Below are 26,690 nucleotides of genomic sequence, written 5' to 3' on the forward strand. Positions count from 1 at the left end.
TTCTCGTCTTTCTAACCTCACCTTCCCGAGCGCCCTCCGGAGTCGTCTCGGCCTGCAGCCTCTCCAAGTCAAGTTTCAACTCTTCTATCTCTCTCGAAATCTCTTCCTCGACGCTTTCTCCTGCTACACTCCCATTGTTGCCTCCATTGTTTCCCAAACGGCAGGAGTGTGCGCCGCGCGTGGATACCGACATTTCATCCCAATCGTAATCCACATATCTTCTCGGAGGCCTCGTCTTCCTCTTCCCGGCCCCGAGCATCTTCTGTGACGTTTCTCGAAGATGAAAGAACTAAAATTTTATGAAAATGCTGAAAATTTCCGAGAGAAGCTGACGCCACCACTTCTCCCCACAAGGTCACCCAATGCGCAAGCGCAGGCAGACGCGCTACACTGTGGGAGGAGCCAGCTCCCGACCTCCCCGGTGCAATCCCGCGGAATTCCGAGCTCCGAGACAGGAGCTCGGAAGGAGAAAAACAAATTAGGTGTGTGGGAAGGAAGCAACCCTATTAGAAAGTCAGCTTGATGTTTGGAGATTCCAAACCATGAAGACACAGTACTCATACTTGTAAAGAAAGTGCAAGTAACGAAATGTTCTCACAAATCTAAATATTTCCTAGAAGTGTGGATATACGTATACACATGTATAACGTTACCTTACAAACGTAGAGATACTTAAATCAAGTATTTACGCAACATCAAAATGAAAATCACTGACTAATAGAGTGCAAGTAGAGATACGATGTCCCAAATCGAATATTTCTGACAGCCTAGTCATTAAGAAGTGTAGATATGTGAAGTGTAGATATGCGTGTAACGGAGGGGGCCCCAAATTCGCCACTTTTTTTTCAAAATCACATTTTCAAATGTAAATTTTGTGAACCTGGTGATACCATGGGGCGATATTATAAGTGCAGTTGTTACTTTTAAAATATGTGTTGTCATGGTTGATCGAATATTAAGGTGAAAGGTCAATCGGTTGTTACGCGCCGTAATTGCGTCATCTTTTCCAGGGTGTTCAATAAATTCGCCACTTTTACAAGAAGTCAAGATTTGCCCAAAATCTTGACTAAAACTGCTTTCCAGGCACTGGATTTTATTGCCAACGTTAAGGGGTTCCCTTTCTGTGGCAAACAGGAAAATACTTTGCAGAGCGTCGGAATGAAACACACATTTTTGGATATGGTTAAGTCGGCTTTGCACAACACGAAGTTCTATGCAGAACGGCATGACGGAAATTAAATAGTATGCAGTGTTCTCGCCAGGGTTTTTTTCCCCACAGAATCGGGGCAGGGGTTCGGGGGCTGCCGAAAGCCCCCAAGCTCTTGTATTTTAGGTAATTGAGAATGCTTCTTTTTCCTCTTTTTCTTTTTGAGGTCATATTTATGATAATCGTGGCAGTCAATCAACGTCTCCACAGGACCTTGACATACACACTTCTGGTGAAAAACAACTGAAAACTCAGAAACAACAAACTGCACCAAGCTCAACAATATCAATAGTATATTTAGCTACTCAACAATATCAATAGTCGATACCAGTTTTCCGTTTTTTGGCTGTCATGGCTGTGTCCGGCTTGTGCGAAGTCAAAGCGCTTTAATGGTCAGTGTCAGAAGTTCTCTTGGGTGCGAAATAGGAAACAATATTCCTGGTATTCCTCCAGAAAAATCGCCGCCAAAGCCGCTGTGCTGCGACAGATTTGACTTACAGAAAACATGGAACTGCAGTCTAAATTCTCTCTAATAAAAACTTTGCAGAAAGCACCGCTGGGGAACCTCCTTGGAGTGTAACAGATATACAATAGGGTATGTGGATTGACTTCAGGATGCCTTGAACAATCCAAGGTTCAATTATGTCAACATCCAAACTGTTGAAGTATATTGATCAACAAGGAAATGTTCAGCACGAATTGCTTGAGTATTGTACAGGGATCTTAACTCACAGGAAATCCTCAGGCAACATGCCATCAGGACTTCACTCTACTTGTCATTCTACTGTGTGAACATGATATAACGTTGGGTAACATAAATTCGCTATTTTTCCAATAATGGTTGACTGAAATCAATCTAGCAGAACAATAAACCATCCTTTTTTTCTATTATTCTGTCAGTATCATGTACTATCTTTGCACTAATCATATATACGGTAGATTTTGTCTCTGCTGACACCATAATATTTCAACTTGAAACTACCGTCCGCCGCACGCACAATGACGGTGTTGTCAGACAGGTGTGAACATTATTTCGGGAGAGAAGATTTGTCTTGAATATCTTACCGCAAATTACATTTTAAACAGCAGCTATTCGTTCCATCCTTGGCTTGAGGAGAGTGCCATGGATATAGACGTGTCCAAGTAAAAAAAAATACATGAAAAAACGGCCGTACCGCACACATCAGGCCTTTGGTAACATCCCATTTGTTGAGTCGGTAGAACGTCACTCAAAGTCGATCCCCACCGTCATGGCAACGTGTACATTATTCATGGAAGTTAGCTGGATGCCGTAGCAATGGTTATACTACTATGTCCATGTGTTCCTTGTTGTGTTAGGAGCAAACTTTGAGGAAAATATCGTCTTCAGTCCACTATCACACGCAACATTTAGACAAAAAAGGGTTCCTCACAAACCTTTGTCGTCTGCTTGACGACAGGATTCTGGGTAATAGTATGGCGGCGGGAAAATACACGTGCCGTAGGTTGTAGCAACAAAGAGGAGTTTTGATGATTGGTCACACTTAGAATCCAGTTGCAGGTTAGCAAAAGAGATTGTAATAAGTTGTCTTGTAAATAATTGTGTTTAGCAGGCAGGAGATGTGACATTTGTCTTATAAACCAGCGAACAACCGTGCAGTGTGATTCTCCCACGAAGCCCCCAGACTCTGTCAATAGGGGACGGAGAGTTTTTGACGTTGCCAACTTCTAATGCATGGTTATCGAAGCTTTTCAGCCAGTGTTCTGAATACGTTAGTCTATCCAGTTTGCACTGCTGGCGTTATAACTGATTTTGCATCTAGCACATATCCCTAAAATACACCATTTCAAAAAATAGTGAATTTAAGAGTCATTGCATGAGAAAACCAGGCAAAACCAGGCAGAGGTGGGAAGATGGGGGTCGGCCAAATCGGCTCAAACTTTGTATGTGTGATAGGTATGTGGAACTATGAACAGCCATATAATTAAAAGCCACCAGCTATTTTTCGTTTTGGCGTTATGGGACCCCCCTCTGAGACCCTCAAAAATCCAACAATTTATGGCTGAAAATTACTGAAATTGCAATGGCTACTCTGACAATTCTGATTAAGATACGATTATGAATTTTATATTTCCATATAGCATTGGTTCCCTAGTTTTACCTGCCAAAAGTTGAAGGTGAAGCATTGAAATTAAGAGGGTGTACTAGGGGGTTACCAGAACCAATGAAAGCAGAATTTTCACCTCTTTCAATTTTAGTCATTTTTAAGGGGCATTATCTGCCCTGGGCAGTGGCTTTGAAGAATGGTTTTACTGTTGCTGGAGAGAGGGACATCTACTGATTCAAAAACAAGTATCGTAAATTTGGGTCACTGAGCCGTGAATTGGGGCTCTTTATGGGGATTTTTCGGGTTCGGGGCTATAGTAAATCAGGTTGTGACATCTCACTACGGGGTAAGTTATGGCATTTTTTTCTGCCGCTGCGTGAAAACCATGCATAATTGTCATAAAATGCTAGCACAAATCAGAAATGTTGATTTGGGCTCTACATGGGGGATATGAGGAAACTTAAAAAGTAAATTAAGCTTATTTTGCACATTTTACAGTTGCTTTTTAAGACGTCAATCGGTAAATTTCTTACTAAAAAATTATGTGCAATTATTAGTGGTCAATAGTGAAAAAGGCTATGTATGGGGTTATAAGGACCCCACATATATGATATCACTGGTACACGCAGCTATATGGAAAATCAAGAAACAAGACAGTCACTATAACAAATGTCAGGGAACAGTTTTAAACTAAATACATATAATGTACTTCTCAATTTGGGTCAGTACATGAATCATAATGAAATCAACCGATTATACATTGCAGTTGCAATTGTTCCATTTCAAAGAACATTCAATGTTTGGTATCAAGCATTCTCGAAGAACTCAGTCAATGACTGTACCTAGTAATTTCAATCTCTTTTACACATTTACAAAATCTAAAATGATACAATCCACACAATTCATGCAATACAAGGCACCTGGCTATTGGCTGGCGGGACAGCCAGGTACTTGGGAGTTAAGTGGCTAAGTTCTATGGTACAACTGCAATAGTTTTGAATATTATTTAACCAAAACATACATTTGCTGTAGGTGGTTAGAGGTTGTCATAATGTTATGGGAATGTGAAATCTCAAAGATTGAAAAAAGTCAAGGCCATCACTGAAATTCTTTGTATGTATTATTGCCATAATACAGATAATAGTGCATTCAAAAATTCAATGCTTCATAACATAGAAAAGTCCATAGTTTTAAATGCTGACCTCCGCAATATTAAGAGGTGGCTAGATGCAAATAGACTGACACTAAATGTCCGTAAATGCAAGTCTATGCTCTTTGGTACTGTAAGAAGGCTGCGCCTAGGTAATGAACAACTAAATCTTACTCTTTCTGGAAGGTATTTTGAAGTAGTTTCATGTTTTAAATATCTAGGTGTTTGGTTTGACCCCTGTCTAACTTGGAGCATACATATCAACAAACTGTGTAATGCGGTGTCATCTAGGCTAAGGGTGATAAGACGTTTAGCTTCCATTTTACCACCTAAGACACTGTCTATGCTGTTCAACTGTATGGTTCTTCCAAAGATTGATTATTGTGATACTGTTTGGGCCAACTGCGGAAAATCTCTCTCTGACACTAACAATGTCCAGAAACTTCAAAACCGAGCAGCACGAGTTGTTCTCGGTCTGTCACGTAGAGCATAAAATTATGTGGAGTTCCCTCGCATCTCACCGGCAAATACACCTCCTTCAAACCGTCTTTAAATCTATTCACCAATACCTACAAATATTTGACAGAACATCTAACACCTATGGAACAAGACATAATTTAAACTTATCATTGCAACTTCCGAATGTCAGACTAGAATCCGGCCGTAGAAAATTTGCGTACAGGGGTGCATTTGCCTGGAATGATTTGCCGGCTACAGTTAGAGTGGCCACGTCGGGCCTAACTTTTAAAAAGCTAGTAAATCAGTACCTCTGACCTCCATACCCGGCCTGCCACATCGACTTTGATTTACGGTTTATGATTTGGATTTGACGCTCGGTTCATCATCCTGTAAACCAACGTCCTCCTTAATCATCTTCTTGAGAGTCAGACTGAGTGAAGAACAAGCTTATGTGCATGATCTTGGACGTCAATTTTTGCATAATGGTATTCATCTGTTCAATGCGTATGTCTGTTTCAATGGTCCTATGACATGATTTTAGGAATTGCATGCATTTTGTAGATACATGTAGCATCAAAATTTTGATATGGTATATGTAACCCTGGGAATGAAAATTACATTACCTGCTACAGTAATGGGCTTCGTTTCTGAGAACACTTCGTAAGTTTGATAATCTATGAACTGCAATTTGTTGAATTCAGTATGATACCTGTACTGATCCTGATTGACCATCAAAATAATATATATTTAGCTAAAATCTAAAATTGTTCTTGACATTTGTTAAAGTCTTATTCTTTATTGTCCCTATAAAGTATATATAGCTCTGCACCCATGTGCACGGGTGTGTACCAATGATAATGTGGAGTTCTGATAACCCCCATGCATAGCCTTTATTCAGTATGTACCATTTAATGAATGAATACATGTATGCATATTATGATTATTTAGTGAGGAACTAACTAATTCTTAGAGAGCAACTGTTAAATGTGTAAAACAAGCTTAATTTACTTTTTAAGTATCCTTATATCTCCCATGTAGAGCCCAAATCAACATTTCTGATTTGTGCTAGCATTTTATGACAATTATGCATGGTTTTCACGCAGCGGCAGAAAAAAATGCCATAACTTACCCCGTAGTGAGACGTCACAACTTGATTTATTATAGCCCCGAACCCGAAAAATCCCCATAAAGAGCCCCCATTCACGGCGCGCGTTATCAGTGGCCCAAATTTACGACGCTTGTTTTTGAATCAGTAGATGTCCCTCTCTCCAGCAACAGTAAAACCATTCTCCAAAGCCACTGCCCAGGGCAGATAATGCCCCTTAAAAATGACTAAAATTGAAAGAGGTGAAAATTCTGCTTTCATTGGTTCTGGTAACCCCCTAGTACACCCTCTTAATTTCAATGCTTCACCTTCAACTTTTGGCAGGTAAAACTAGGGAACCAATGCTATATTGAAATATAAAATTCATAATCGTATCTTAATCAGAATTGTCAGAGTAGCCATTGCAATTTCAGTAATTTTCAGCCATAAATTGTTGGATTTTTGAGGGTCTCAGAGGGGGGTCCCATAACGCCAAAACGAAAAATAGCTGGTGGCTTTTAATTATATGGCTGTTCATAGTTCCACATACCTATCACACATACAAAGTATGAGCCGATTTTGCGGACCCCCATCTTCCCACCTCTGCCTGGTTTTGCCTGGTTTTCTCGTGCAATGTACCCTGCGAATTTATGTTAACCAAAGTTACCGTAGTCGATAGAAGATACATAAATTATTGCAAATTCATGTCCAATACGCTAATCGCCAGTTTACAGCAATTAAAGCCGATGCACGAGCATGAAGTTAGAGGAAATATAAATCATACACGTGTTACAAACGACGAAGATGAAAGTACGTTGCAAGTGTACGTAAAATCTCTTTATCTACCCACACTCGTACCCAGCTCCCTGGAGAAGCCATAGGATTAAGTCGTGGGCTTAGAAATTATATCGCATAAAGCTTGACAAAATAAACTTTCTGGAATGCACAGCTGTCGTTTTCTTTTGTTTGTTGACAGATCCTCAGTAGTTATGTGCACACACTTCGTCTAGTATGCGGTGTGGGCGATCTTCTACATTATGAATTTAACCGTTATTTCTTCTAACTAGCACAGCCTAAAACAATACACAAGTTGGCAATTTTGGGGGGCAACGTTACAAGTGTGATACGTTCTAAGAAACGGAGATTTACAAAGTACCTTATTGTTAGTGCTGTTAAGATTACCCGTTCACAAAGGGGAGTTATGTCACGGAAGGGAGTTTGCTACGAGGAGCAGGTATGGTATATAAACAGGTACCATCTCATACCTAAGTTAGTTTGCGCAAGCAGTTCCCAGATTCGTGCGCGGTCAGTCCCCGACCATTCTCGGTCCCAGAATCCTCAGTTTAACCAAATAGCGCCACCATTCAATCTGTTTATGTACTGAACGTATTACACAAAGGATTCCAACGCTATTTGGGTGGGGCGAGCTGACGATCTATTCTTTGTTTCAACGCTGCGGAGGAGCGTGATATCTACCATACTAATGCGGGGATTGACTTCTTCCTTGAAAGTATTAAGTGTTGGAAATATCTACGATAGTAAGGTGGGGTTTGACGTCTTTGAAAGTAGTGGAAACTAAAGGGCCTCATGTTTTCAATGTTGACGCAGATCATACTAACCTTCCTGTAAAATCTTAATTTTTCTTTATCAATCAACAGGTAATGAAAAATATTTAAATATAGTCATGTTATGCAATCATCATCCTGACAAAGTAGAAGTCTGTCTATTGTCTATATCAAAATTGCCAGGCTGGTATTCCACATGAATGAGCAATGTCCACAGCGGTAATGCTATGTGGTTCCATTACATGTACTCAAATATTCCTTCGATTATTAGTGTTAAACAAGTAAAATGATACTCAATGACATAATGGAAGGGGTGGGTTTGGGTGGGGGGGGGCACATTTTTTGGGAACATACTTGCAGAATTCTTCAACATTTTCTGAGACAAACAATTTTACGATAGAACTGCAACCCTGAAAGGCCCTACGAACAAGTGTAGCGGTGACCTAACATGTGGCGGCTCACAATGGGACAAGTGTTATACTCGCGATTGGGAAATGAAGCAAAGAATAGCCATGGACATATGCCTCAAGGCTTTAAAACGGGTCAAGATAAACAAAAGTGACCAAAGGAGGGGAAACAAAATACGGGAACAACGTCACCGTAACTGTGTAGGTGTCTGTGGTATTTAACAGACGACGCATAAAAAACTGGCCACAACCAGCCAAACGTGTGGTCAGGAAAATATACAAAATAAGGGAACAAAGTCACTACAACTGTATAGGTGTCTGTGGTATTTAACAGACACAAATGACCAATGGGAGAAAATCAATAAGATAAAAGTAGCTAAGGCCGTGTTACAATGGGAAAGAAAAAAGAAACACACCGAATACGGACGGGAAAGAAATAAAAGCGACAAACGGCCAATGACAGTAAATCGAAATAATATCTGTATAGCCGGTATAACCGCCCTTCTGCGTAACACACCAGCTTAATATAACAATATCAAATCTGATGATGGCTGCTTCTTTGTTTGGTCATATGATAATAAAAGGTCAATGGCGAATATCAATTGAGAAAACAACAAGATAACCATGGCCTGAAAATACAACGGCAGCACGCCGGAAATGGACAGGAAAGAAAATAGAAGCACACCGATTATGAACGGGAAAGAAAATATAAGTGACAAACGAATAAGAAACGGCCCATGGGACATCAATCAATAGAATAACAATGACGCCAAGGCTGAATGAAACAACGACAGCACGTCGAATGTGGACGGGCAAGGAAAATTAAAGGACACCGATCATGAACGGGAAAGAAAATAAAAGCCGATGGCAGATAATATAACAAATAGCCGTGACCGCTGGCCACAACCAGCCAAACGTGTGGTCAGGAAAATATACAAATTACGGGAACAGCGTCACCGCAACTATTGGACCTAGAAATGTATAAAAAATGTTAATCCTACCCCTAGACATTCCGGAACAAAGGACAGTACTGAAGGACCCAAAGAAGACATTATGCTCCGGAAACTACATGTTTTTAACTGGCGAAAGACATTTTGTATACATCCTCTCTTCACACATACTGCAGGGACTCCCCTCCGAGACTAGCCTTTATCTAAAACAATACGTACTTATCAAGTTGTTAGCGTCTTTCCGATAATTAATTGTGTCCCCCCCTCCTAATTGCCTCAGTCTAAATTTAGAGTTGGTTTTACAGACAATTCGCCTTCCACTCCTTCGAAAAAAAGACCCTGAAGGTTAGATTGAAGCAGGTCTTAGAATAGCCTGAAAGGACTATCCAAGTGTACCCCAAATAAGTACACGTATAGACGTACTAACTTACACAATCCTACCGATGTACTACTAGTATCTTGTTACACGCATGTAATACACACCAAACAATCGTTCACAGACATTTAAACCAATGTCACCACACAAGGCTTTGAAGTGCACCAAATAGTGCGACGATAGAATGAATAACTTGTGAACGATGAATATGCAAATACCTAATTGCCTTCAATGTTTTTGTTCCAGTTTAGCATTATAATTGACATAGCATTTATGTGTGTCTATAGCATAGATCATTGTGAATTGTGTCTGATCCTACATTGTAATTCAAAACCATTACCTGAGAAAACCATTTTGCTACTGGGCCTCACTGCACATTTGTATGGGACAACTATTTTAAAGAAAACTTTATGGAAATACTTAGTAGTCAGCAACAAGAAATTCTCTTTTCCTTTCGACAAATTTTTCGAAAAGAATTACGGATGAACATTGAGGCCCTTGGTGGTTTCATCGAACACTTCCTAGTTTTGATAACGTTATATGCCATCAAGGAGGAGAGATGCTACCGTGGAGAGATAGGCTGACGCCAAACCAGAACAATCTGGACACAATCTTTGCGAGACCTGTCCGTTTTCACAAAGCTGTATCCCACATATCGTCAGACTGTTAAATTCCTTGCTCTACTAGACAATAACTTATAAGCGCACCTGCATATGAATGTAGTCTGTATAGTGACCTTCGCCCACCCGGCAAATTCTTCTCAGTACCTTTAGCACAATCATGCCTAGTGCAATTGTAGCTTTCAACTGATCATAGATTTTAAAGTAAACATATCTTTAACTCCACTTATGTTATTTTGATGTGTCAGTATTGCGTAATGTTAACGTGCTTACTGTAATATTTGTTGTGATGTCCGTTCATCAATTCAGCCATATAGTATATAGTACAAGAAAACCTTTACTCATTACAAAACAAAGTGGGATACTTCCGAGCGCTCAATAGCTCTTCCATGGAGAAAACAGTTTGATAAGAAACTTTTTGGTTCGACAAACATTGACTGTGGAATACTGACCGTATCGTTTGTATCAAGGACATAAGGTCCTTGATTGTATCGTTTAGCTATAGGTACAATTAGCAATATAATGCCCTTGATACAACGAGAAGAGGTAAGACATTGGAAAGACATTCTCGTAACAGTCTAAATATATTCAAAAGACATTCACATTGTCATGTCGAGACAGCGTGAAAGGGCGCACACAATGCCTTTCATTTGAGCCCTCAATTAGTTTTTTTCCGATAACAAACAACCTTACTTAGGAGACAACACAACAAATTTGGTTATTTTTGAAAATAATTATCATTATGGAATGAAAAAAAAAAAAACAGCAATACATGTATAGGCTGAATATCACTCACCCTTGATACTTACACAAATACGTAGACGAAATCATGATCAGGTTAAAACGTGCTGCTTCCTGGAGCTTTTAAACTTTGTATTGTAATTTGTGGCCGAGGATTTGGTAAAAATTAAAACGTATTTTTTAAATCAAATTGACCCCACACGCGTACGCGCTGCTGAGGTTCGCCAATTTGGAAATTTTAGTTCGTAACGCTCATTAGTTGGCAAAAATTTGACGCGGCCTTAGGGGACTTAATCTTAAGATCGCGCAAGTGTCAGGAAGGTGTAAGCCTGTGCAAACAAGTATTTACTGTGACAAGCTCTCGCTGTGACTCCCCACCTAGGTCGGTCAATCGGGAGGGCCACTGGCAGCGCAATTAATTCAGGCTGATTATATGGGCGTGTTTTTAGCAAGCATGCAAGTTTTCACAGTTTATATCTCCAGACATTCAGGAGACATTTCCTGAACAATTGAAAAAACAACAAGAAAGTCCTCCCCAAAAGACCCTCTAAAGACATTTTAAAACCCAAAAAAAGACATTCTTGTGGAATGTCTCGAAAAGGTCTTGAAAAATTGGAAATGTCTAGGGGTAGGATTAACATTTTTATACATTTCTGGGTCCAGTACTGTATAGGTGTCTGTGGTATAACAGACGACGCATAAAGAAACTGGCCACGACTGGCCAAACGTGTGGTCAGAAAAATATACAAAATCTGGGGACAACGTCACCGTAACTGTAATGGGATGTCAAGTGTTCTGTTTCAGATCCATGCACGACGGCAACATGCCGAACGCCAAGGGATAAAGTGAGCCTGTCAATTTAACGCTGCCTGGATATTTGATAGCTGCGTCAATACACACCCCCCCCCCAACACTTTTATGATACAAATGGATAAAATAATCCGATCTATGCACGATATGATAGTAAATGGTCATGGAAATAATCAATGGATAATTATTGACCAACAGCCAATGGCAGTAACGGTAGATAATATAACGAATAGCCATGACCGAATAACACAACGTGTAGGGGAGGGAAATATGGGCCATAATCCAATCCATACTCGTGTCACACCTAAAAAGGAGGGGCGGGATGGGAAGAAAAAACGTGAAAGGAGGAAGAAATAAAGCAGTCACAATTGAGCCCATCCATTAAACGATGCTTTGTAGCGGATTAAGTTTCACACTCGCCGCGTCTTTTCTCCGGGGGACGGGGTGGGAGGGAAAATTCATGTTCATGAGTTAGGTTACGAGCGTCCAGGAGAAAATGTTATCCCGTCTAAGTTCAAACATGAAAAGAAGAGCTCCTCGTGCAAGTGACGTGTCGTATAGTATTACGTAATTAGCATATATTTCCGGCGTTCGACCGCGGGCAGAAACAAATCAATAATGTCCCTGCAGGTGTCCGGCATAAAATGCGTATATCATGGAACACAGTGGGTTTTTTAAATTGCCTCATTATTTATGCAAATTAGAATCTGATTTGCATATTTATCGTCTTATCATACAAAGCATCACTTATGCTATCGACAAACCAGAATTCACAATGATTCGTCAACCCCATCTTGAGTTATAGTATTTTCTCTTTACTTATGCAAATGAGGTCTTCATTTGCATAGTTGATATCTATTAATATTTCTCTCTTCCTCAGTTACAAATCTCACATGTCTGAGAGTCCTATCATGAAATACGGCGAATGTATAAACTTTCCTAATTATGCAAATTCGATACTGGTTTGCATAATAAATATCTAAATATGTAAAACATCACTCAAGCCATCTACATTCCAAAAATCATGACCATCCCTTTAGCCCTTCTTGAGTTCTCTTTCAAAGTTTGAAGCAAAACCTGCTTCAGACCTGCAGTTCCAAAAAAGCTGCTAGGGGCCCCAAACCTATACCATTTACTCTCTGTCCAAAGAGATACAGTTATGCTGGTCATTTACACATATACACACAATACAATGCTACCCAAAACATAACCTTCTCGGCGAAGGTAATAAATGACAAATCAAGGCCTCACAATCTTAATAGTCCATTGAGCTTCAAGACTGCTCAGGAGCCGCACAACACCTAAACCTTGTCAAGATATATGTATATCATTGTTGCTCACCTTGACACTGAGGTAGAGGATGATTCCATTGTGGAGGGTTCCCATTGATACAGATGAGTGTTGCTGTCCCAGCCAGGGTATATCCAGGGTTGCAGCCATATGTAACAGACTCCCCCACAAGGAAAACCTGGCCACTGCCCTGGTTATTGTAACCGTTGTCAACGTTACCAGGAAATGGGCAGTTTGCTGACAGGTCAAAGCCTGCAACATAAAAGTAATGTTTCAAACATCAGAAAATTCCTTTGCACTAATGCTAGATATGTTATATTTTGTCTATAGTCGTGCTGATACCATAATATCATAAGTTGAAACTACTGTCCACCGCACGCAGAATGACGGTGCTCCAAGCAAAAAAACCACAAAGACAAAACGTAGCGCACACATCAGGCCTTTGGTAACATCCCGTTTGCTGAGTCGGTAGAACGTCACTCAAAGTCGATCCCCACCGTCAGGGCAATGTGTACATTTATTCATCGGGACTTAAGCTGAATGCCGTAGAAATGGTAATACAACTATGTCAATGTGTTTCTGCCTGTGCTACGAGCAAACTTTGAGGAATATATCGCCCTCAGTCCACTATCACACACAGCATTTAGACAAACAAGAAAGCTTTTTAAAAAAGCTGGCCACGCAACCATTTGATAAAAGTGAGGATTAAATGGTGGTTGCACGTGTAACGTTAATGACTTGTATAGACTTCCTTATCCTCTAATTACCTTCGTCAAGAAATTATTTTTTTATGCTTGTTTGTGTGTCTGTTAGTGAACACGATAAGTCGAGAACGCCTGGATGGTTTGTTGTCGTATTTGGTGTGTCGGTGTGTATGTGGGAAATCTCAAGATGATTAGATTTTGGGCAAAGTACTTTGCATAATTAACGAGAAGAGTGTAAAAATGTGTTATATTGTATGCTTCAGTATGTTCTGGCTGGGACGTGTTCGCCGTGTTATTTCGAGGGGTCATGGATAAGTGGTAGGGGTGGTAGTTGTCATGTGGGAGGCAGGAAACCCTAGTTGCTGTGACAAATTGGCTTGTCAGTCAACTGGAGGGAGACCAAAGTTGGATATACACGGCCTTATATGAGGAAGAACAGTCATTAGTCATGTGTCACAGCATGTTGATAGGACGGTGTTCAGGGTAGGTGAGTTAACCATGACTGTTATATCTGGGAAGGAAGAGGCGATTAATTAGTATACCTCATATTGTATGGTTTACATGGAGGTTGTGTGGAAGTGTGCACTAAGAGTATGGATATGTATTGCTGAAGAAGTATTTGATGAAGGGTGGGTGTAATATGGATCACAGGATGTAGTCTGATAGTTACTACCTTCACCAAGAAGGTTATATTTTACCGAACATGTCTGTGCGTCTGTTAGTGAACATGATAAGTCAAGAATTCTTGGATGGATTGTCTTGGTATTTGGTATGTTGGTAGGTCTTGATAAAACCTGAAAATGCTTAGATTTTGGGCCCCCTAGCGGCTTGTTATGGTACTGCAGCGGAAATTCCTGTTTGATATCTCATGTTCTGGACATGCTATGGAACTGATTTTTGAGTGGTAGATAGTTCTTTGGACAGAGAGTAAGTTGTATAGGTTTGGGCCCCCTAGCAGCTGTTTTGGAACTGCAGGAGGAGGTTTTGCTTCAGACTTTGAAAGAAAATAACTCAAGATGGGCTTGATGGATGGTCATGATTTTTGGTTTAGTAGATAACTTGAGTGATGATGTACATGATTAGATACTTATTATGAAAATCAGTATCTAATTTGCATAGTTAATGAGGAAAGTTTTTACATCCGCCAAATTCCATGATAGGACTCTCAAACATGTGACATCTGTAACTGAGGAAGAGAGAAATATCAATAGAGATTAACTATGCAAACTATTTGCATAATTAATGAGAAAATACTATAACTCAAGATGTGCTTGATGGATGGTCATGATGTAGATAGTTTGCGTGATGCTTTGTATGATTGGATGATAATTATGCCAATCAGACTCTAATTTGCTTAAGAAATGAGGCAATATTAAAAACCCGCTGTGTTCCATGATATGACTATTCGAATATGTGACATTTGTAACCGAGGAAGAGAGGAATGTTGATAGATAGTAACCAAGGAAGAGAGGAATGCAGGCCTAATTTGCATAATTCATGAGAAACTACCATAATTCCATACCAGTAAATGACGGCAATTTCATTTGTGGCATTTAGAAGTTGTGTGAATGTGAACACCATCGAATCAAATTATGCTAATAAGAACCTCATTTGCATAATTGATGATAAATGTTAGCGTAAGCTTCTTTGTTAAGCTCATACTTCAGACAACTTATGTTATTTGGGTGAAGACGATCAACTGGTATGATTTATGATTGATGAGAAACACCCATAAAGGTTAAAATCATTTGGCGAAGGTATGAGGTCGTAGAACTCTTGTTTCTAAGTGCGTTTTGAACAAATATCATGGCAGAACTAATAGTAATAGTGCTACATTGGTACTTTCCTTACAGTGAAGTAAAAGATCAACCCAGACACCTTCGCTATGGCAATGATTTTTAATTGCCACACTTATTGAAGATTGGAGTGATGTCAGCTGTTCTCCAATCCTCACCCCGACCAATCGAATCTGGACATTCCTCCAGAATTGGTACATTCCTCCAGAAAAGCAGACATTCCTCGACTTTCAAGCGGACATTTCTCTACAAAAGCGGACGGTCCTCCAGTTGTAAGCGGACATTCCTCTGGAATTGGGACATTTCTCTGGGAAAGGGGACATTTCGCGGACACCCCCACCGGCCTGTGGAATCGGCGGTTGACCCGACAAATCGTTTCCTAGTTCAGCTAAGTCACAACATCTGGACTTCTGAGCAGTGCAGTGAGATGGCAAATACTATCAGCTCGGAAGGTAAGCATAGTTTTTGATTGAAAACTGAGGCAAATTGGAAATGAAAGTGACCGTGCGGCGGACGATCACTTCTGTACAAGGTTTTAATGGCGGCCTGTTGCACGCCCGACAAACAAAACAACGAGTTTTAGCCTGAATATCCGAGTGATTGTCAAGATATAAGGCTCCACTGCCTAGCACATGTATCTATGAGAAGATTTTGTCACGATTCTAGTCGTCGATATATGGTATTTCTTGTATAACGCGGCTACATGTCCGCATGCTTGTCGATAAACGGCTTCCGCCCGTATGCTTGGCGAGACAAGGCTCCCCTGTCCTGCCGCGTACATGACGGTGGCGGTGTTATCGGACATTTTGTGTACATCGCGGTCTTTTGACAAGAAATATCCGATAACTATGACTAACATCTTGGCATAAACTTCTCTCATAAACATGTGCTAGGCAGTGGAGCCTTGTATCTTGACAATCACTCGGATTCAGGCTAAAACTCGTTGTTTTGTTTGTCGGGCGTGCAACAGGCCGCCATTAAAACCTTGTACAGAAGTGATCGTCAGCCGCGCGGTCACTTTCATTTCCAACGTGCCTCAGTTTTCAATCAAAAACTATGCTTACCTTCCGAGCTGATAGTATTTGCCATCTCACTGCACTGCTCAGAAGTCCAGATGTTGTGATTTAGCTGAACTAGGAAACGATTTGTCGGGTCAACCGCCGATTCCACAGGCCGGTGGGGGTGTCCGCGAAATGTCCCCTTTCCCAGAGAAATGTCCCAATTCCAGAGGAATGTCCGCTTACAACTGGAGGACCGTCCGCTTTCCTACAGAAATGTCCACTTGAAAATCGAGGAATGTCCGCTTTTCTGGAGGAATGCACCAATTCTGGAGGAATGTCCAGATTCGATTGGTCGGGGTGAATCCTGTCCTCCAATTTGTATCATTATTGAATCAAATCAGCGTTATCATATGCTAATTTTCAATGATCTATAACCCACTTTTACCCAAAAATATTACTGCAAAAATTAAATACAAAATAGTCACTACAACCACCACCCAACTTTTAATCTTATATTTCCCTCCCTGTACCCTGTATAGGGTATTTTTTGTTTGTTTGTTTGAACCTTTGTTTATTCATGATAAGCTATAGGGGAAACTATAGGGTCCTATAGCCCTGCCGCAAACCTAAAACCACCACGAACACTCCATTTTCGCCATAGCGCGAAATCAAAACCATGCGAACTTAAATGCATTTACAGTAACGTTATATTGTTTTTCCTGGCATGTTCTTCTTTCTTCTTCTGCCAAAAACCAAGTAGAGGTGGGGCGGTAGCTCTATTTCAATGCAGAAACCTATGGTATTCTCCTTACATCTTATGTATGGGTATGGGTAGCTTTAGGAATGACGAATACAACGGATGTGTGTTATGTTAATCAGGACCTCAGATGCAAAATTTATGCAGAGACTTGCAAAAATTTATTTCCTTTACGATAAATGCTAAGGAGGTTATATTGGAGGTGTAGGTAGCTCTAGGAAAGGTGAATATAACAAGATGCATGTTATGCTAATGGGGACTTCATTTGCATAATGTATTCACAAACTTCATATTTTCCTTACAATAAATGCTATGGATGTCATATTGGAAGTGTAGGTGGCTATTGAAAAGGTGAATACAACAGAATGTGGGTTATGGTCATGAGGACCCAATTTACATAATTCATGTAGTGACTTAATATTTCTTTTGTGGTTAGTGGGAGGGAAATATCCTATATTTTCTCGAAAGTGTTGCCTATCTAGTAACTGTCTGCATTTTCATCCCTTAAAAAAATCAAGTCAATAAGAAATAAAGTCGATATAGAACGTAAGAATAAAGTTTTCTATAGCAGGCAGGGAAATGAATGATTGAAAAAAACATGCAGTATACTCACTGGTATAGCTGATGTTAAATCCCGAGAAAGACACTGAACGATCAGATGTTAAGACCAGAAAAACAATGTGAAAGTTTGCCGAATATAGGCTGGGTATGGTCTGTCCTGTAAATGATTGTGCTGCTGTGCTTGGGTTGTCACCAGTGTAGATCCTCAAAATGTCATAATTTTCCTCCAAGCTGAACGTGTTGAATTGAAAGTTGATGCCTGAAAGAAAAAGAAGCAGGCGTTATCAATGGGGACAGCCCTATATTCTGCGGTCCCCAGAAAGCGCGAAATGGAACGAAATGGAACGAATGGAATGAAATGGAACGAACTAAAACAAAATACTTCCTTATTAGTGCTGCGTACCTAAATGTAACATCAGGTACAGGTACCGGTACAGAGGTTTAGGTACAGGTCCGGACCTGTACCTGTACCTGAACAATTTGAAAAATTAACATGTATTCTTCTGAACTTCTTCAATAATTTCAGTATCTTTATTTAAAAAAAAAAACTAGGTTTCCTACCGCCAAACTCCCTTGGCCTTGCTGTCAAAACTCCTGGCATGCCTGAATGATCTATTACATATTAGTTACGCTGTTCCAAGGTATCACTTTGGTCACGTTTTGTGTTGTATGAGGCCATGAGGTCAGGAGATCAGTCACAAAATAAGCACATACTTGGTGTAAATTTATATCGGTACAGTACCCGTACTTCATGATCTGGTATTTTGGACCTGTACCTAATCAGGTTTTATGGTACAGTGTACCGGTACGCAGCACTATTCTGTATCTAAAATGCTTCCTGTTCCAGTCTACTGTGAATGTTACAACATTCCTTATATTTATGTGTCGCCCATACTATAGGTATGGGCGGTACATATTGTTTTTGTAATGTTTCTTTCTCCTCCTCCTCCTGTCAAATCTTCAAATGGATTCATCTCGGTCGTCCCTGGGCCAAATAAGCTGAAATTTGGTATGCAGGTAAAGTATGTGCATTACCTCCAGAGTTTTTTTTCTTCATTTTTTCAATAAATGCCTTTAAAACGATTTTATTGAGGTTTTTCTGACCAAAAACGTACATTTTGGCCTCCTGTGCTCTGGAAATACATACAAATGACCTGAAATTTGCTATGGGAGTACATTGAACAAATATTCAAAGAACCCCATTCGCACTTTCGGCATTCATCACTTCAAAATACGATTTTGGAGGGCATTTTGGGGAGAAGATTGGCTATTTTCCTCATATGACTGCCAAATTTCCATTTCTTCACACATTCTTGGCAACCCAGAGGTGCAATTTTCCCTACGCCTGAAAGCCCCGTTTTCCTTGTTGTTGCCGAGACCTCCAGACAGGGAATTGTTACATTTAAATTGCGACGCACTTTGTTGGTGCCGACTTTTGCTGTGTTCACGTTTGCACATACCCTTTGATGGTTCCGCATTTCACGCGTCACGATCTCCCGAACCTTTGATGACCAAGTTTTCCGTCATTTTACATAAAAACTATGCACATGTTCATTCTTGGTACTTTTGTTTGCATTTCTGCAGTTTTGACCTGTCTGGATGTATGGATGGCTAAGTCAAAACGTTCTTGCTGTTATTGATAGTTGTCTCATGTCTTGAGTTCTTTTGAGATTCCTGTTTCACTTAAACTTTTACTTGGTGAAATGTGGTTTTAAACATTCTTGACAAGGTTATGTGTAGAAAGTATGTTTTTCCTTATGTTTTTGGTCACGCAGTGTCCTGCTCACTCAGACCTGGATTTTGGTGTTGAACTTGGAGGTTTCTGCAATGTCTAGCGTTTAATGTCATCAGTAATTGTTAATATGTAATCATCGTTTTGAAGTTGTGATCCTCCTGTTAGAACGTTACCAAATTGATTCGGAGTACCTGTTAGTCATGGTTACTCACTTGCTACAACTCATATAGGTTTCCTTGTTGTTTCATCGTGACCAGTCATGGCTGTTATTGTCATTATTATTGTTAATGTTGTGTCTGGATCAGGTGGCTTTGGTAGACGAAAGGTTTTCTGTGAGTCCGTATCTTTGCTGTGTTGGGGTAAATCGTGGTCCCCTGGTTCTTTGGTTGTATGCATTTTAGAACTAATCGTACTAAGTATCTAGGTCAGTCTTTTTCCCAGTGTATGAATGATCATAATCTTGTCACGTGTTCTTGTTTTTGTTGTTTTGTGTGGGTGTGGCCCTTTTCTCCGGCACGAGTTGTGTTTCTCGGCTGTTCTATGATATTAGTGTTGGTAACAGTCGCAAAGTTGTAACTTGCTCATGTGATGCTGTTCTAGTGTTGGTGTGGCGTCTAAAGGTCTGCTGTCAAACGATCCACCCATGTCTTCTCCTCTTATTTAAGTTAAGCTCCGTGGCATGGGACATTTTGGTTTGGAACAATTTGGTTTTGGTTTAGGGTGCCAGGCCTACGCGAATCAGGGCATGACAAGATATGCGCCTGTGGCCGGAGTAGGGGCACCAACTCGTTTTGTCCCAAAATGGCGCTTTCCAGGAGCAGAGGAGAGACTATATAGTGTTTGGGTGGAAGCGTTTTGTTGAGTAGCGACAGGCTTGCAGCGCACACTCCTACAGCGATTTGTAACTGTGCCAACGTTTTGTCTACAGCAAGAAACCCTCTACTCGGAAAAGGCCATCACCGAGAACAAGTCCATGTTTTGTATGTCACCGACTAGGCCATTGGAAGTTACATTGTCCTCTCAGGAATAGTCAACATAACAATAGAAATTCTCTCCCCAGGCAACAGAGCCACGCCCAGCTACCTCCCAACGATGATGATGACGCGGACTCGAGACCCGTAACTTCCCAAGGAAGCAATTCCGCGGGGCCTCCTCCCTTTTTTGTTTCAGCTCCACCCCTACTACTGCCAGCCGCTGCCCATGGCCTACTTAACTTGGCGCAGACGGCAAGCATCCAGCCGTTGGGGCCCGGTTTCCCTTCCGAACGTGTTGGCACTTTCTAGTCCCCTCCTCGTCCTGCAATGTAGGGCTCGCTACAAAACATAGGTCGACCAGGCTTGACATGCTTTGTCCTGTTCTTGGAATCTGTGCACTTGAAATTTTGTCGACATTGATTGTGCTGTGCTTTGATTGATTATTATTATGAACTTGATTATGCTGTGTATTTTTTTTTAATGATTATTGTGGTCAGTTATGTGCATCAGTGATTTGGGTCTTTATCTTGCTTATGTTACTGATGTTACCAGTACTTATTGTAGGATATATCATCCAGTCGCCCAATGAGTTGTAAAGTGGGCAAAGTGTCACCTCATACCAAGTTCTTCTGTTAATTTTTCTCTTCTCATAATTGCACGATTGTACAATTCTGCTGATTGAGAGATGTTTGTTTCCAATGTTTCCTATCGTTCTGTAGTTAAATTTCACTAGTTAATTTTTTAATACCTTTTAGTTAGCTTAGTTCCCTTAAGGCTAAGTTAAATTAAGCGGGAGCATCATTAAGCGTGCCGGGGGGATGGTGCAGCAGGCGTCATATTAGCGGAGGATGGCTCGGGGTCACGTGGTGGGAGCACGTGACACGGGCGCGTCCTGACGTCGGCCTGACCACGCCCCGCCATGCTCGCGTCGCCTGCCTCCCGAAAATATGATAAAGGTCGCGGGACACTGCTTTGAGAGGGAGTCTTCATGTAGAAGTTAGCGTCAGAGCCGAGGATCGCCCGTGTAGTCTTGTCTTAGTGCCGGTGTAGAGTAGTATCGTTGCCGTCAGTCAACTCCTGTTCAGCCGTCTTCAGGTATTTGGGTCTTCTTAGTGATTCTTTGTTGTTAACTTCCATCTGCTAAAGTTAGCTTTGCTAGTCCGTTGTATATGTATGTCACAAGCAGTAGTACACTGAATAAAGTATCACATCAAACTTGTAAACCAAACCGAGTCTTGGTAATATTTGGTGAGAGCCTCATGTGGTGAGAGCACATCGTATAACATAAGAGAAATAGCCCAGATCCTACCCAAAAGATCACATCTGTCACATTGGTTCCAAAGAACCGTTCGCTGCATAATGCAAAATCATCTGGACTCTCGGATTGCGTAAATTCTTCCGCAGAAGAAATCTAGATCTTCATCAAGATTCTAGTTGTTTACATTCTGAAATTTGCATGATACATGTTGGTCCATACACAGCTGGACGAGTCCATTCCTGTATGAGGGAGACATTTTTGAAAATTCAACTTTGGGCTTGGTTGATTATCAAAAAGGTCCAGGCATTTTTTGAATGGTCCAGTATGAATATGGGTGCCTGGAAGAGCCATCCATGCATAGGGTTCCAACTTGGGATAGATCGATTTCTGACTGGTCTTCAATTTAATTCTTTATTCAAATAATAACATTGCAGACATACAACAAACGTTTAATATTGCATTAGAACAGCTGCTTTTTGCATGGGGAGGGAAATGGGCGATACATGTTGTATTTGCTCGTGCAAATGTTGCCTTTCTAGTTCATTATCTACTGGTATTTCATTTCATGATGTTACATGATGAAACAAAATAAATGTGGCTTTGTTCCTTAATTGCCATTAATTGTTAGTAACTGTTTTACACTACGTACACATATACAATACAAGGAGAGAGCTACGCGGTTTGGGGCATGTGATGTCTTTAATCTGTGAATCTGCTCTGTGATAGAAGCTTATTGGTTGTACAAAGACATCAAACGGCCAAAGACTGTGGTCTTGGCGGTTACAACTGTAGTTTATTACATCCAGTGTTGGTAAAGTTAAACAAATCTATTAGTTCTTGAACGAAGCGAAATTGCAGCAAGGGCGGGATGGTGGTAACGTTGAGCGGGAGGCGAGCCCAGCAGTTCAGAACGGTGGATGTCGCAAGAATGAACGTGGCATGAGCGGAGGTCAGAGGTCACTTCCTCCAGAGTAATTCCCTACGATTGGTCCACTGACCAATCCTACTATGTTTTCGGCCGGTTTTCAATCAAAACATTGTGGCGAGTTCCATTTGTTTACAGTTTGGGTTCGGCTTCTGCCATTATCTCTAGTATGGTCACCGTGGTACTCATTGGAAAAGTGGATCCTTTATGCCAAAAATAGTTACTCAAGCAACTGGATAAAATTCTGAAACAGTCAGACGGTTCAGACAACATGGTATGTTGCTAATAATGGTTCCTTTATGCTTATTTCTTTCGTAAATTTAGTATAATTTGGATTTTACATCATTGTATATCTGTGACAGCATCAATTCGTTCTGAAGGTTTTGATAATGAAATTACTCTCAGCGATTCGGTATAACAAAATAGATTCACCGCATTTAACCTACATAACAGTGGTATCGTCCGCTGAACTCTTCTGACCTTTGTTTGCATGCTGCGACGCCATCTTGGAAAAATGCGGAAATTTGATTTAGAGCCTTTATTTACCCGCAAAAAACGTAAATTCAGCCCGGATAATTACATTTTCAAGAACTTAACACACTAGATACACGAACGAGTCTTCTATTAAAAAGCTGCGCAGTTATTTTGCCCAGTCCGAATGCTCAGAAATGGCAATGTACCACTGAACGGAGGAGTGTTAACAGCTGTGTAAAAATCAAAGACACCATTCTGGAAATGCTTTGCGTAAAACTACGAAATAACTTAATGTTTTCTTTCTTCAAACACTTAAAGGGTTGTAGTTGAGTCCACATTTTGGTGGCGCAGTGCGGAAATAAAAAGATTGTGAACCAGGCGTGGGCTCCAAGTTACGGCCGCTGTTGTAAAAAAGGTACGCCGACCACGCGTAGCGCTGTGACCGTAACCGGCAGTGTTGGCATTGCGACCAGACTTAAAATTGCCTGACCACGACCACATTGGACAGGTGACCGCTACAGACTAATTCTTGATGCTTATGTCATTGAGGAAAATCCAAGAGATTGACAAAAAATTACCACTTTGGCCAGGTTTGACTGTATGTTGTTTTATTTCATTCCATTTCGTTCCGTTTCGTTCCATTTTCGTTCCATTTTGTTCCATTTCATCCATTTCGTTCCATTTCGCACTTTCTGGGGACCGTATATTCTGTATCTGTATCTAAATAGCCGGTATAACCACCCTTCGGCGTAACACACCAGCTTCGCAGGCACGCAGTGCGGCAGCAGCTGGTTATATTACGCTGAACAGCCTGTCACACCTAACTTTTGCACATCTGACTGCAATCATTCTTTGAAGCTATTTAGTGAGGATGCTCCTACAGCATCTGATGACAATGAGTTCGATTCTACTATGGTTCTCGGGAAATATGAATTTTTGAACACATCGATCCTTGGTTGACAACTATGGTAAAAAGGCATGACTATTTCTTGTCTGTTTCTGGGCTGGTATTAGATAATTATCAGTCGGTATATCCACAAGTTTATTAGTCATTTTGTACATCATGCAAAGCCTGGATATTTTTCTACTGTCTTCAAGTGACTCCACTGTAGATCTGATTTCATTTTAGTAACACTAGCACCCCTGTCATAGTTGTTCGTGCAGAACCTGGCAGCTTGGTTCTGCACCCTCTCCAGTTTATCCTTGTCTTTCTTTGTGTATGGATCCCATACTGTTGCAGCATATTCAAGGAATTTAAAATATACTCTGACACCCCTACGTTCATATAGACCTATCCTGAAGCTATGCCCCCTGTTAGATATGAAATATATATTTCAACACCAAACAGCGCTTGTTGGACAAACATTGCTGAAACCACTAAGTTAAACTTAAGGCTCTCAATAATGCAGACTGACTTCCCATACAATTACTTTGCTGGTTGGACAGGAACAGCTGCATTACTTTAGAAATAAAACACTTGTGTACCCCATTAGAATTTAAAACATCACACAAAAGTGCAGAAACACGAAACTAAGTGAACTTTGGTATTGGTTAGGGACTGTACAAAATATACTGGGGGGAGGGCTCAGGTGCACTGGAGGGGAGGGCCATTGAATTTTTTTTTCCTGGGGGAGGGCCATTGAAAAAGTTTTTGATCCGGGGGGAGGGCCATCGAAAAAAAAACATGGATTGGGGACTGAGTTTTGCAACATTCTATGATACCTTCCAGAGTTCGGGTAATTTTGTAGAATATGCTATACTTCTCAGAAAAAAGCATCATGACTAGCAATCTGCTTTTGAGAATGCGCATACCTCTCTATATTCCAAGGCTTGCGTGCCATTCAGCGGGAAAGTGATTTTTAGGAAGAATTCGCCAGAGAGGCGTCCACCTGTCTGCCTTATCTCCCTTCTGGCCAGGCTTCTGACAGAGGTCGTCTATTTCAAAACATTTCAGCCGCCAAGCCACGTCAAGAGCTCGAGACAGTTTTATTTTCCCAAAGAAAGCTCGTCGCTGGAGTATGTGACCATCAATCTTCCTGTTTTCAAGTAATTTACAATATTTCGGCCTCATTTTTTTACTCCTATAAATTTTTGAACCGATTGTTGATCGCTTTCCTGTCAAAAATAGATTTTGAGGGCGAAATGCAGAAATGACCCCAATACGTGTGATGACATGTCATCATAATTTTGATTTCAGAATAGAATGTACCTGATTTGACTTTTTTAGTGATTATCTACTCTAGACATTTACTTGCAACATAAAACTCAAATTGTTGTCTAGCATTATGCTCAAGATGGTCTCCCCAGAGTTTCAAGTCAATACACCACTCCAAAGGGACATCAATCTAGCCTCAAAATGTCTGACTGCTTGCAACAGCGAGTCGCGTGACGTTTTGAGCCAGTTCTACGTTCTATGACACCCCGGCGTCAGGACTACTTACAACAAAGCTCGTTGCTTGAGTTTACAACTTTATGTTCATTATTTCATCGTATCTATAATTTTGAATCTTCCCGTTTTACTCCTGCAGATTTTTTAACCAATTTTTAACCTGTTCCCATTTGACAATATGACCTGAAATCAGTTGATTTTAGTGTAAATTCGCCCTGTGTTTTTACTCACTTGCCGATATCAAAACAAAAAGAAATCAAGCGCGTAGAATAGACCAAAGTATCTTCTTTCTGGTGGTATATAACTAATGTTAGCAATTTTTACGCCGTTATGGTCTTCTAAATAAATTGCGCGAGGTCACCTCATCAGAGGCGTTGTCTTGATTCCAAAAAAGAACGCACAAGGCCCATTCCACAAAACGCATGGCGGACCCGCACCGCTGGATTTACGTACCAGTAACTGAAAAACTAAGATAGCCTTTACTAATATTCAGTCCATCTTCACGTAGTTTGTTTCTGTAGGTATTCTTGGACAATACTGGGATAGTATATCAGTGCCGTAACTTGTGTTTAAAAGTCGACTGCACTGGAATCAACAACAACAATGCCTTGCAACCTTTGGATGAAAAACAGTCGAGAAGGTGACCCTGGTAGACATGGACATACAGACCTTCCCAGATTTCAAACCAACAAGATTTTTACAACAGTAATAGTTGAAGACTCTACAATTCTGGGTCACTATTCATTGAATACTGAATCGAAGGCGAAATGCAAATACCCCCAATCTGAAAATCGTCAAAAATTTAACTCTCTACGGCACAGAGTGGTGGATGATTTTGACACACATTTTGCCGAGAAGTCGGTAAAAAATTGAGAAATGTTAATGGGCATTTTGTGTTTTCCACTGAAGCCGCGGGCATTGTGGGAAAGATCCCACACTGGCGCTTCTCGGCATTAATGTGGACGCATTAAACGACTACCTTACTGAACAACAATAATGATTTGCCTTTAAAAAGGCGGGAATTAACGTTTAAGAGGATTTACACTGTCAACATTTTCTGGGTGGGCATTCCCCCTGACCCCCCAAGAAAGCTCGCACCTGGTGGCGCGAGACGGTCAGGCCTTTGGCCCTCCGAGGACGGACTCATATAATGGCCATCAGTCTGGCAGAGAAGTGATATCAGACAAGCTTGCAAGGTAAGTCTTATATCGTTGCAGCGCAAGTGCAGCAACATCAAGTGCTATGCCGTTTACATGTTTGTATACATGGCATCAAATTAACTGGTAAACTTCAGGTACCGATTGGAAATAAGTTGCTGCCCTAGCTGGACTCCTGTGCACGTCGTGACAACCCCAAATACGTCCGCTGTG

General features: G+C 40.8%; 1 protein-coding gene across 2 annotated transcripts in view; it reads right to left on the bottom strand.

Moving 5' to 3' along the window:
• Positions 1-26,690, bottom strand: part of LOC136427445 (CUB and sushi domain-containing protein 3-like) — a 328,428-nt gene that overhangs the window by 241,026 nt on the left and 60,712 nt on the right. For both annotated transcript variants that reach the window (XM_066416298.1, XM_066416299.1), the window contains exons 19-20: positions 17,618-17,824; positions 12,798-12,998 (exon numbers count right to left, since the gene is read on the bottom strand). In XM_066416298.1, coding sequence (XP_066272395.1) covers positions 12,798-12,998; positions 17,618-17,824 — 408 coding nt within the window. The remainder of the gene's footprint in view (positions 1-12,797; positions 12,999-17,617; positions 17,825-26,690) is intronic.

Source organism: Branchiostoma lanceolatum, chromosome 2, assembly GCF_035083965.1.
Source record: "Branchiostoma lanceolatum isolate klBraLanc5 chromosome 2, klBraLanc5.hap2, whole genome shotgun sequence".
NCBI classification, from domain to species: Eukaryota; Metazoa; Chordata; class Leptocardii; order Amphioxiformes; family Branchiostomatidae; genus Branchiostoma; species Branchiostoma lanceolatum.